The 13,615-nt window shown below is 29.1% G+C and overlaps 1 protein-coding gene across 1 annotated transcript in view; it reads right to left on the bottom strand.

The window, feature by feature from the left end:
- Nucleotides 1-2,185: 2,185 nt before the first annotated feature.
- Nucleotides 2,186-13,615, bottom strand: part of LOC107914858 (transmembrane emp24 domain-containing protein p24beta3) — a 35,001-nt gene continuing 23,571 nt past the window's right edge. Inside the window, exon 4 of the mRNA XM_016843908.2 lies at nucleotides 2,186-2,494. Coding sequence (XP_016699397.1) covers nucleotides 2,361-2,494 — 134 coding nt within the window. The 3' untranslated portion in view covers nucleotides 2,186-2,360. The remainder of the gene's footprint in view (nucleotides 2,495-13,615) is intronic.

The raw sequence follows: 13,615 nt of genomic DNA on the forward strand, positions 1-13,615 counted from the left end.
TTTAATCAAATAATTCATTTTAATATATTATTTCACAAATCAAATTTTTATGCACTTCACTTCTCTTGTTTCAATTATTAATTTCACAAAATTCACAATTTAATCCTTAGCATCATGGAAATCCCATGTTTATTATAATTTAACTTTAACATCACTTTATGTTCAATTTACCATTATATCTTTCTGCAATTAATCTTTCTATCATAATATTTTATTACACATATCAAATTATTTTACATTTTATTTTACTACTTTATCACAAATTCCATAAATTTTACATTTTAGTCCTTAGGTAATAAGAAAATTTAGGGTACTTACTCTCTCAACCTTAATCACTTATTTTTCTCTTTTCTTTGCCACTTGAATCACTTCCTCTATCTCTCTCTCTTGTTCTCTTGATTTCAAGCCTTAGCTTGATTTTCTCTCTACTCTAATTCTATCTATGTTGAATCTAAATTGATATCCATGTTCACCATAGTCATCTTATCATTTTTCCCTCCTGGTGGCTATAAAAATTCTTTTGATTTCTAGGTGAAAATAGTTAATTTTGATAGAAAAGACCAAATTGCAATGAAAGTAAAACTTTCTTTTCTTCAAGAATGGTAGACATAGCTTAAAAGAAAGATGGAGAAATTTCCATCATCTTTTCTTTTTATTTTCTTAACCATTAACTAAATAATAAAATATCTTATATTCAAATAATAATAACATAATAATAACATAATAATAAAAGCTAGCACCAATATTCATAATCATCATGATGTTTCATGATAGTTATCCTAATCTAGAAATGACTATTTTTCCCTCCAACATTCTCTACAATTCCTTCCTTCAACCATCATTTATTTGGTAAAATTGTAATTTAATCCCTTATATTTCTTCATTTATTCAATTTGCTCCCTACTTACCAATTTTGTGTTACAAGAAATTAGTTATATTAAAATTTGGTCCTTCAACTTTCTCATAATTACATTTTAACCCTTCAAATTTTAAATAATTATACTTGAGTCTTAAAACTATTCACATCGAGTCTTAAAACTATTCACATCTTTACAATTTAATCCTTGTGTTAAATTAATATATATTATGACTTATTAATTAAACTCCCTTGGCATCCATCAACCTTCTCTTTCATCAATTATATTTTTTATTTTACTTTATCGAAGAATCCATTATGCACAAATTTCACTTTATACTACTTTTATAATATAACGATTTTAGGGGTGTTAAAGGTAATGTTGCAACATCAAATAACTGACGTCACTACCTCGCGTGTTGTTCCAACATTGTGCACAACTTTACCTCACTACATTATTTAAATTTATTTTTTTGTGTTTGAGAGCTCTTTTTTTTACCCTAGACACTTCCAATTACCCACAAAACAATTCTATATGATTTCAAATTGTTTTTAATTAAACTTCTCTAATTTTATTAAATTATTTATAGCTTGAATTTTAAGTAACTCCAAGATTTCCATTTCATATATACTTCGGTAGCATCTCTCATCCGTATCGTACATCAAAACGGGTGAGGGATGATACATTGTTTACTCTTACTTTTTAAACTAAAAAGTCTCTTAATCATTTTACCTTTTAAGCAATATCCACATTGTAATGCCCCTTACTCGATTCAAAGATTAGCTCAAATTTGGAATGTTACCTTCAATGTTAGAGCATCAACGGTCACTAATGGTTGATCATTACAAGTTTTGATTCCATAGTCTCTCTTACGAACATCGAATAAAGAACTTATTTACTACTACTTCCAATTTGTTTGTCTAATGTCAACACTTTGTCATATTCTTTTCTAGCCAAAATAACTCAATTACAAACTTATAAACAATTTCAAGATTCTAAGGCACGCAATACTTTTAACCAGGTACATACCATCTATATTATTTCTAAAATAGATATTTCTTTATCAAAAACACTTTTTGACAATAATATTGAACACTTAAAATCTTAAATCAAACCGAACTTTACAAAAACATTCTTCTCAAAATCACCTATCAAAAGCAATGCTAACTAACCTTAATCTAAGTCATCCATCCACTAAATTATAAAGTGGTGTAAGCACTAACTTTTAAGAAACATTCTTCTCAAAATCACTTATCAAAAGAATTACTAACTAGCCCTTAATCTAAGTCCTACATCCCCTAAATTATAACGTGGTGTAAACACTGCACTAGCACAAAAAAAAGGTAAAATAGTAGCTTATAAAAAGTGAGTAAAAAACATTCATGTAAAGTTACAGTATGTTGAAATATGATACTTGAATAACATATAAAATACCAAAATGGAACATTGCATGAATCATTTTTTTGTTAACTCATCTTAGTATTCTATTTGTGATGAAATTGTTCAAACTCGATTGTAGGCAACTGATTTGCTGAAGAGACGCCGAATATAGATAACTTGAAGTACACTTGCAGCAACAAGCAGAAGGTATTCTCCAACTGTGTAACCTATAACACGCTTTCTGGTGCTCTCATTCGCTGCAGGCATATACCAATCATAAAGGTGTACATAAATAACGATTAGATAGTTATACAATGTTATCAGACAATACATTTATAGTATGCAGCAAATGCAATATTGACGTCAATGAATCAATCAAGAGAAACCATCAATCATGTAGTGATACATTGGATGCTAAACATTACTTAATGATGCACTTCATAACCAAGCAGAACAATTTACTTCAGTACTAAGGTCTCTTCAAGCTTAGTCTTCCATGAATATAATGTAAGGTGAAATTATTAAAATAATAACGAAGGAAGAAACAACAGGTAGTCTCTTCAAGCTAACGTGGTTATCGAGCTCAACGTTATTCTTTATCATGGTTTCTCCAAAGATAAAAAATAGCATCATTAAAAGGCATAATAACATTCCACTAGAAATAAATACATATTATCACTTCAATTATAACATGTGTTTTTAAAACTTGAAAACTTCATTCCCTATTTTTTATGGACGTGCAAGTGGCAAAGATAAGTATTCTAGCCTATCTTTTCTGCAAAATCCAATCATGCAATCAAAATCAAAACAACTCAAGGCCAAATTGAACATCCATGTGCAAGCTTTTGTCTAGATGAGATTTCAAGAAAATCAAGAATTTGTCTCTTGATTCAATTCAGACTTATCATTTGAGCAATCAAGCAAATAGATTGTGTTTCTTGATCCATACGCGTTTGAAGACCCTCACTCAGGTGAAACTTTCAAAAACTTAAAGGAAAAAATTAAGTTCCATTTTCTATTGATGAGTTATTTATCATAAATCATGTTTCTTAGGTTAGTTTCCTATTTTGTGTTTTTAGGAGAATGTTAATTAACTTAGTTATATGTTTTGTTATTACAACTGTGGAGTTCTACCTCACATTTTTCAACCTCTCTTCTTTCAGTTAAGCTATATTTTTAGTTTCTCACTTAAATTTTGATTAGTGTAGGTTATTTTAATATTATTTGATCTATGAATTTAGCCTATAAATAGACACTTTTCTGCCCTAGAAAGACTAAACCTATTACACATTTAAGTATTAGTTTTTAGAAGCTTTCAGGAAATTTTATATTTACGTTCTAAAGGTTCTTATTTCGGGTTTCGAGGTTTAGTTTTATCTCCATCTTTGTACCATTTGTTTCTGCTATTTTAGTCAAATTATGTTTTCCTGTAATTTTTTATTCTTTTCAAAGGGGTTTTTTCGCGTAAAATCTTTGTGTTCAATATTTTCAGTTTCTTTATTATTTTACTTGTCTGTTATTTAATCAGGTTTATCCCCAACAAACTAGTATTAGAGCTAGTTATATTTTTACAATCAACCGTTCGAAGATTGCAGCAACAAGGTTTGATATTGATAAGTTCGATGGCATCACAAATTTCAATCTGTGCCAAGTTCGGATGACGACAATTCTAATTTAGAGTGATCTTGAGGTTCTTACATAGAAAAAGCCTAAAGATATGGATAAATCAAAATAGGATATGTTAGATAAAAAAATTCTATCTATGATTTAATTATATCTAACAAATAATGTGTTGAAGGAGATTTTGATGTAGAAAATGACATTCACGTTATGGAAAATGTTAGAAACCCTCCACACAACAAAGTCTCTAGCTAATCGATTGGTGTTGAAATAACATATATACACGTTCGACATGGACAAAACTAAGTACCTTAGAGGTCACATCATTCAATTTATTATTTTTTAAATAATTTAAAAAATTTTGAGGTTCAGATTGACGATGGAGATCATGCTATACTATTATTGTGCTATTTACCCCCTTCATACAATTATTTTAGGGATATCCTGATTTATGACATAGATAATCTCTCATTTGAGGATGTGAAAGGTAATCGGTTAAGCAAAGACAAACTCGAAAATAAGTTTAATTCGGATAACAAGTTAGATAGGAAAGTCTTGATTTTGGTAGCATCAATGAAGCGAGACAAGAGATGTCACTATGCAAGAAGTTAGGTCACGTCAATACGTATTGTTACAATCTGCGAAATAAAAAAGCTGTTGAAAGCAATAAAGAAGACTTAGCTGGTGCTAATTTGGCCAATGACAAGGGTAATGATTTCTTATTGGTATTAACAGGTGAAAACTCTAAGCTTTCATCTAAGTGGATCTTGAATTCGGGGTGTTCTTTCCATGTGTCCCAACAGAGACTGATTCACTACATATAATTCAGTAGAAGGTGGAGTTGTGCGCATGGAGAATGGTTCACCCAGTAAGGTAACCGGTATTGGTACTGTTCAGATCAGGATGCACAAAAGGACAATTAGGATACTGTCAGATGTCAAACATGTACCTGACTTGAAGAAAAGTCTCATCTCATTAGGAATTTTAGACTCGAAGGGTTATGGAATTAACATCGAGTCAAATGACATTAAGGTATCTTGTGGGACTCTTTTTGCTGAATGGTAAAAAGATTGACATTCTTTATATTCTAGAAAGATCAACGGTGATCAGTGAAACAGGACATCCCTCGTCTATTCAGGAGTCGAAGTCGATTCATTTGAAGCAAAACTTGATTATAAGAGGGGAAAATGTATGACCGTTTCGTATAAAAGAGGTTCTCTTTTGGATGCAGGTTTTGAAAAGATAGGACACTACATTCGTGAAAATCAGACCCAACTCAGTTTTGATTTGGTAGTCCACAAGCCGAAAATTAGATGTTTTCTAGCTTCTAAGCACAACTTTCACTCAGTTAATATCCTGCATAGTTCGAGAAAAGCCCATAGCGGGCTTTGTCAAAGAAGGTATTGCAAAAATACGAATCAAGCTGAAAATTTGTGGAGTTATGCATTGCATTTTTTCAGCTTTTCTTCTCGCAGCTAAATTGCGTTTTTAGTTTCTCACTTAAACTCTAATTAGTGTAGGTTATTTTAATATTATTTGATCTACAAATTTACCTTATAAATAGGCACTTTCTACCCTAGAAAGATTAAACCCATTACACATTTAGGTGTTAGATTTTAAAAAGCTTTCAGAAAAAATTATATTTACATTTTGAGGGTTCTTCTTTCTGGTTTCGAAGTTTAGTTTTTTCTCTATATTTGTACTCTTTATTTTTGTCGTTTTTGTCAAATTATCTTTGCCTGTGATTTTTTATCCTTTTCGGAGGGATTTTTCCAGGTAATATATTTGTGTTTGATCTTTTTAATTTCTTCGTTATTTTACTTGTTCGTTGCTTAACCGGGTTTATCCCTAACACCAATAAGGAAGTGTCTTAATATCACATTTGCCATCAGAACTTAAACATACTAGAAATTTTATCACAAATGTATGTGTGTGGAAACTACATAGGTAAGACAACAATTTATTTAAAAATAACATATAATAACAAATGAAGTACGTATGATATTGAAATAAAAAATTAAATTAAATTGCAAGTAAAATGAAATTTAAGCACAAATACATTAAAATAAAAAAAAATACTAAATGCAATAATAAAACCTTAACCAAATTATGATATGGTATGATACTAAATGCATTAAATATAGAAGAACATTTTCATAATTTTCCAAACCAAGTCTATTTCTAGTTGATTCTTGCCATCAATTCGATCAAAAACTTAAAGAATAGTATAGATATACAATTAAAATTAAGATTTGATTGAGTAAAAAATTAAAAGACTAAATTAACCTTAAATAACGCAACTTATTTTAAATGCGACTTTGTCATTTTCCCAACCAAGTTGGTACTTGATTGACTCGTGTCATGATAGAGGTAATAAAGTATGTATAACAAAATTAAAATTTATTAAACAAAATAAAACCTTGGTTAAGTGAAATATTTGTTAACACGAATGGTATAGGTTCAAACCCTATTATATACAATGTTTATTGGTTTTTAATTAAATATAGTAAAATACCCTCAAATAATATTATTTATCTTCAATACATAAGACATTTTTTTTTAAATTTTTGTAATTTTCCTAATTGAGTTGGTGTTCAATTAACTTATAACATTAACTCACTTAGGGATTTAAAAGATAATATAGATAGATATACAATTAACGAAGGAAATAAAACATGTATAATAAAATTAAAATGTATAAAAAATATTAAAATAAAATTTTGGTAAAGTGATAAATTTATAGTTTTACTAATACAATTAGCATGGGTTCAAATTTCAACATATGCGTAATTTTATTATTTTTAAAATAAAAATACTAAAGTACCATAAAATAATATAACTTATTGTAAATATGAAAGGACATTTTAATAAATTTTCTAATTGAATTTGTACTTGATTTACTCGTGAAACCAAGTTAGTCAGGGGCTTAAATAATAGTAAAGTATATATATAATTGATGGATGTAATAAAGGACGTATAATAGAATTAAAATGTAGTGAACAAATTACAATAAAGCTTTGGTTAAGAGGTATAATTAAGATTTTATTAATGCAATTGGTATAATTTCAAATATCATTCTTTGCAAAGTTTTTATTGGCTTTTTTTAAAAATAAAATACCTCGAATAGTATATCTTATTTCAAAAACGAATGTACATTTTTGTAATGTTCTTAATCGAGTTGGTACTTAATTGACTCATGACACTAACTTAGTAAGGGTTTAAATAATAATATAAATAAACAATTAATGAAGACAATAAAGTGTGAGTAATAAAATTAAAATGAATGTTGAGTGGTAAATTTAATATTCTACTAATACAATTGGCATAAGTTTAAATATCATCATATACATTTTTTATTATTTTTTAAATAAAAGGATTAAAATGCACTTGAATAGTATAAGTTATTGTAAATACGCAAGGAAATTTTTGTAATTTTTCTAAGTTGATGCCTAATTGACTCGTGACACCAACTCAGTTAGGAGCTTAAATAATAGTATAAATATACTGTTGGTGGAGGTAATAAAGTAAGTAAAATAATATTAAAATGTATTAAAGAAATTAAAGTAAAGTTTTAGTTGAGTGTGAAAATTAATGTTTTATTATTGCAAATTTCATGGGTTCAAATTCTATGCAAATTTTTTATTGGATTTTTAAAGAAAAACTAAAAATAGTAAAATTCCCTCAAATAATATAACTTCTTTGAACTACAGGACATTTTCGTAATTTTCCTCATTGAGTTGGTACTATTTTGACTATTGACACAAATTCAATTAGGTGCTTAAATAATAATATTAATAATTACGTTGATGGTAAACTACACCTAAAGTCTTTAAACTATTACTAAGTTTATGTTTTAGTCATTCAACTTCGAAAAGTTACAAGATGGTTACCAAATTATTCGAAAGTTTTCATTTAAGTTGCTAGATTTTTAAAATCGTTGTTGTATGGTTTTTTCTATTTGCTGCACCACTTACACCAATTGAAAGCTCGCTTTCCCCTTGTCTTCTACAATTTAGTTATTTTTCATAAAATAACTTTGAACGTAACGACTTTGTGGACCAAAATCAAAACACTGTTCTTCTCAATCTTTGACACTGCCCATCAGATTGACTTGAATCTAAGGTATGTTTCTCTACTTGTCTATAAATACTGACCTATCGTACGGATCATGAATTCGATACTTGGAACTCATTAGTTGGGCTTTAGAAAACAAATTAACAGGTCAATGACCTAAATGAAAACTTTCAAATAGTTCAATGACAAACATAAACTTACTAATAGTTTAGTGACATTGAGTGTAATTTACCCTTAAGTTAATTAAGATATCCCATTTGTCATCATAACTTATAATTAATAATGTAGAATTTATATGGCAAGAAGGACTCTTATAAGGGTCTAGCTTTCATTACGATTCTTAGAGAAGTATCTTGAAAATTTGACTAATCATTGAGGTAAAAGAGATTGCAATTGCCAAATACATCTTCTCTAAGGAGCAATCTGTATTGGTTTTGTTAGCTTCTTTAAAAGTTCGATTAAATTAAATTATTAAATTCTAGCTTCTTGGTATAAAACAAATTGAATGGAAAGTTTAATAGAACCATTGTACAATGTCAACTTCTTCTAGGATTTTAGTTCTAGTTTAAGATAAATTATTCATTTGACTTGCTAATTGGTAACTTTGATTCTTTTTTTTTTTCTAACAAAAGATCTCTAAGAGAGTTTTCTTCATCTTAATTAATAGTTTCTTGTTGGATTCAATTATTTCAAGAATTGTTTTAGGAGTTTTTCACAATTTATCTTACCTAATTTTCCAAAATTAGAAGCGATAATTAGAGGACTTTGAAAGTTCTTGTTGGTGTCAAAATCCATATGATTACCAAAGGGAATTGAGACACTTTCGACCATTAGACATCATCATTCATTCCATAGACTTTTCCATCCAATTTTCATCCTATCTTGTTTGAATTCTTTGGTTTAATTATCCTAGACAATTTAACTTTCTATTATGGAACCCTTTTATTTCTGTTTGTTTTTGTAATTTAGTCATATTTGTTGTCATGTTTATGTTACTATCATTATGCTACATTTAGTTGGGGGAATTAAAAGGGGTCAAAACAATGAGTTTCATTTTAGTTATATGGGCATTTCAGTTGAATAATTGAAACGATATGTCTTAGTTCTGTTAAGCTAGACTGCCAATTGTTGTAACAGCCAAAATAGCTGGTAGCTAATTCCTTTTTAAGTTGGATTATACAACAGGAAAAGCATGCCAAAATTTAGGTTGTTATTGAATATGTTTCTCCCTCATTTCTCACGTCTCTTTCTTCCCCTTTTTTGATTTCATCATTCTCGGATCGACTGTAACAAGGGTATTAGAGCTCATCATTCCTCCATGGCCAGCGATGGGATCTCCAGCAAACTGCAAAAGGATGTAAGGCATCTACAACAGGAGTTAGCCCAACTTCAGGCTCAACTTTAGGTTGAATTGACACAGCTGGACACCAAATTTGACAATCGTCTCAAGGAGTTCTGAAAAGGCGTATGTGAGAGTTTTAGGTCTAAAATGCAAGGTTTGTTCAAGCAATTCCTTGCACACTTACGTCTTGCATCAGTTACGATCTCATCTCAAGATAAAGGAAAAGGAATTTTGGGAAGTCCACCTTTAGGATTTTCCTCGAGAAGTACTCATATGGTTTCTCCAATGGTTGAACTAAACAATGCTACTCCAACATTGCACGGTGGCTACTCGGACCACCAAGTTCATTCTCACAAGTTGGATTGCGCAAAATTTGATGAAACTGACTATCGAGGCTGATGGTCCAAACTTGAGTAGTATTTTGAGGTTGAAGGGTTAGCTAGTAGTGCCAAAGTACACACTATGATGCTTCACTTTGAGGGAAAGGTGCTCGACTAACACCATTTCTACACTCAGAGACAAGAAAGCTTATATTTACCGATTTGGGATGGCTACTCTCACAACTTGAAAGATCAATTTGGGTCCAATTCATTCAAAGACCCCATGACAGACTTGGTTTCCCTCAAACAGTTGAACTCAATTGACTAATTTCATGATGAATATGTGAATCTGTTAAACTAGTTACACTTACCGAAAGCTTATGCACTAAACATCTTTGTGAGTAACCTTAAGGTTGATATATGGCAATATCTAAGGCTATTCAAACCTAAATATTTGGTTAAGGGGTATCTACTTGCTAGACATGTTGAAGCTATCCTAACCAATACCGGGGAAGAATTACCAACAGCAAGTAGTAGGATACAACCTAGATGTAACGACCTGATTTTTAGTGGTGTCGGAAACTCTAGTTCTGAAATGCCATTTTCGTAAACTATGTTTGTAAATTTAATATTTATGAGGCTAGAATACAAATATATTAAATTTTGATCTAATAATTTTGTTTAATTGATAGTTAATTAAGGTACAAGTGAAACGATCATAAAGTTAGTGGTATCAAAAATGCAATTTCAAGAACCCATTTTCATAAATCGAGATCGTAAATATTTTTATTAAATATTTATGAAATTATATTATAATTTAATTGAAATTTGTATAAGTAATTTTATCAAATTAGTGACTAATTAATGTATAAGGACTAAATTGTAGAAGTAGTAAAAGTTCAATTATTAGAGATTTGGAATTAGGAATAAGGAACATGGATTAAGAAGGAAATTATACCTTTTAACTTTCTAGTGGCTAGTGGTGACATGCTTTTCCAAGAATTTGTATGAAACTTTCAAGTAAATTAAAATTAAATTAAAACATAAAATAAAATAATATGTATATGTTAGTTTAGTTGGCAGAAAGAGAGAACATTTCTATTCATCTTCCCCAAACTCTGAAATTCCATATGAGAAAAGGGAGAAAGAATCAGCCTAGAGACTTTGGTTTTTAAGCAACAAATTGGTGAGTTCAATTTAATCCTTTTATAGTAATTTTTATGTTTTTAAAATTCCAAGAGCTTAATCTAGTTGACCCGTGTATTAATTTTAAAAACTATTAAAGTTTATAAGTATTGTCATTGTTGAACCTTAAGCTTTTGGTGTTAAATATTTAAATTTAAAGTCTATATATGAAAAATGAGTAGTTTGTCAAATGAAAGTTATTAATTTTAAACATATGGATTAAAGTGTAAATATTTCAAAATTTGTATGAAATTTCTGTAATTATGGATAGTAGTGGGCTGTAGAATGATGAAATTGAGATCGATTTCAAAATCGAGGCTCAATTTGAAAGTTATAACTATTTCAATTTTAGGGACAATTGAATAAAATGTAAAACTTTAAGGGGCATTCGAATAATGAAATTGAACTCGATACATGCACATAATAGGATGATATGTGCGTGGAATTGATAAATTGAATGAAAGAATTGTGTAGATCGAAACTTAGACCAAATAAAAAATAATCGAGGAAAAGACAAAATTGTTGAATAGTCCTTAAAGTTTAACTTATTTACTGTTTTAACCAAGTAAGTTCATAGAGTATGGTTATATATAATTGTAACATATTTTTGAATTATAGAATCATTTTTGTGTGGTTGTAATTTGAATTGTTTATAACTTAGTACAAAAAAGTGTGATACAAACTAAATCATATAGAAATGATAAAATGATTGATAAATTAATTATGATGAATTGCAATTCGAGATATTTAATGAATTGATATTTGATTATTATTAACCAAATAAGATTGGTATGAATTTAATTGAGTATCGAGAAAGAAGATTAAATTGAATAATTTGCAAAATATAGATGACCTTGAAATTGAATATGATTTGAATATAATTTGATATTATATCATTACTGAATTATTATTCGTAGCTAAAAACGACGTAGAATTGTCAAAAGGGAAAGAAAAGGCGAGAGTCAATGACGGCTGATGCAAGCTTTTGGTTTGTATTTCAATAACCTGAAACTAATTTTAGTTAATGCATATTTATGATATATTACACTATATATTATTAAGGTAAGTCATTAATAGATATTGAGTGAAAATGCTAAGAGTGGAAGCGAATATCGAGGCTTGGACTAAAGTGAATAGAAAACAAAGTTTTATGATTTAACTAATTTATGAAATTGAATGTGAATAATGATAGTACATAAAGAGCATGCACTTAAATGAAACAAAAATCCTTGCAGTTAATTGAATTAATTAATTTTATCTTCTATGCCAAATAAAACTTACCATTTCTTTATTACTTATTTACTCAAACGATGAACAAACAATTAATTTAATTAATAAGATTTTTTTTTTTGCTTTCGACTTAGCATTAAAGATTAGATATCATATAAACAAAAGAAATTTAAGTTTCATAAACAATTATTAAATATGAATTAATTGAGTTGATTTCATTAAGGATAATCTACAAACATAAAATAAAATTTTAAAATTTAGGAGATTAAATCAATTAATTTATTTAATTAAAATATTATATTAACAAATTGATTAACATTATCAAGAACAATTTATTTAATTAATTTTGATGTCTTGAAATTTGAAATTTGAAATTTCAATATTAAAAAGAAAAGGAAATTTAAAAATTTTTGGCAATGGTATAAACAAGTATGATTTACACTTTTCTAATACATTATTTTAGTTTCTACTGTTTTTCCACTTTAATCCTTGGTTTTTTTTACCTCGATTAATACTTAAAAAAGATATATTTTTTGATGACAAAATGAAAGCGACCCAAACATTGGATGACCAAAATGAAAGTGTGAACAAAACATAGATTTAATGTTTGAAGGACTAAAATGAAAGCACCCTAAAATATGAGTGATAAAATTGCAAGGATTTCATTTTGAGTGACCAAAATGAAAACGCCTTAAAAATTGGGTGATCAACTAGGTAGTTTACCCAATATATTAAGCCGATTAGAGTCGAATGGCACAAAGGTATTAATGGTTACTTAGCACTTTGTTAGGGTATGAGTAGCTACAAGAAATGTTTTATGAATGAAATATGATTATGGCAGTCTTAAATTCAAATATTAGATAGTTGATGGTTCATTAAAGAATTGATAGGTAAGTGTCACAGGCTGCGGTTCAAAGCCCATGACCATTGCAAAAAGAGCGTCCAATGAAGGTCAATCTATTAAATAGGGCTCATTTGACCCATTTGAACTAGTCTGATACAAAGATAAAATGACCAAGCTCATCCACTTGAAGTCTTGGTGGCCCAATGAAGCACTTACGAAAAATTAGGACTACCTTGGTAAATAAAGAAATTAATCTTAGAAGATTGTAATATAATAAGATTTGATTTTGCAATCTTGGGGATTATGTAAACCCCTTAATTGTAGATGGGCTTCAATCTCATCAATTGATGAAAAGCTAGTTGTACCGTTGGATTTTTTATTCTTCTAAGCTTTATTTTGTCTTTGAGTTGCTTCCGCTTTATATTTTGGTCATTAGAGAAATTCTACGATAATTCTTACTTTGCGAGAGTTAGGCTAACTTAGGCCTCTTTTGAGCGAAAAAATCATCTATGATTGCACGGATTGCCGGACAAAAGTCTTAGTCCTGTAACAGTTGGTATCAGAGCTAAGGTTGTGAAGACACCATTCAAGATGTCGAAAAAAATAGCCAATCAAATTGAGCTAATAAAGACCCGTGAGAGAGTTAGAAAAACAAAGAGCTAGGAGAACAAGCTAATCCAAGGACATGCTGTTGACTTTAAAAGGATGAGTTGTTATTCTCAAGAAGTCCATATAGGACATGAGAGAGACACTTGAGAAAGTA

Source organism: Gossypium hirsutum, chromosome D10 (assembly GCF_007990345.1).
Source record: "Gossypium hirsutum isolate 1008001.06 chromosome D10, Gossypium_hirsutum_v2.1, whole genome shotgun sequence".
Lineage (NCBI taxonomy): Eukaryota > Viridiplantae > Streptophyta > Magnoliopsida > Malvales > Malvaceae > Gossypium > Gossypium hirsutum.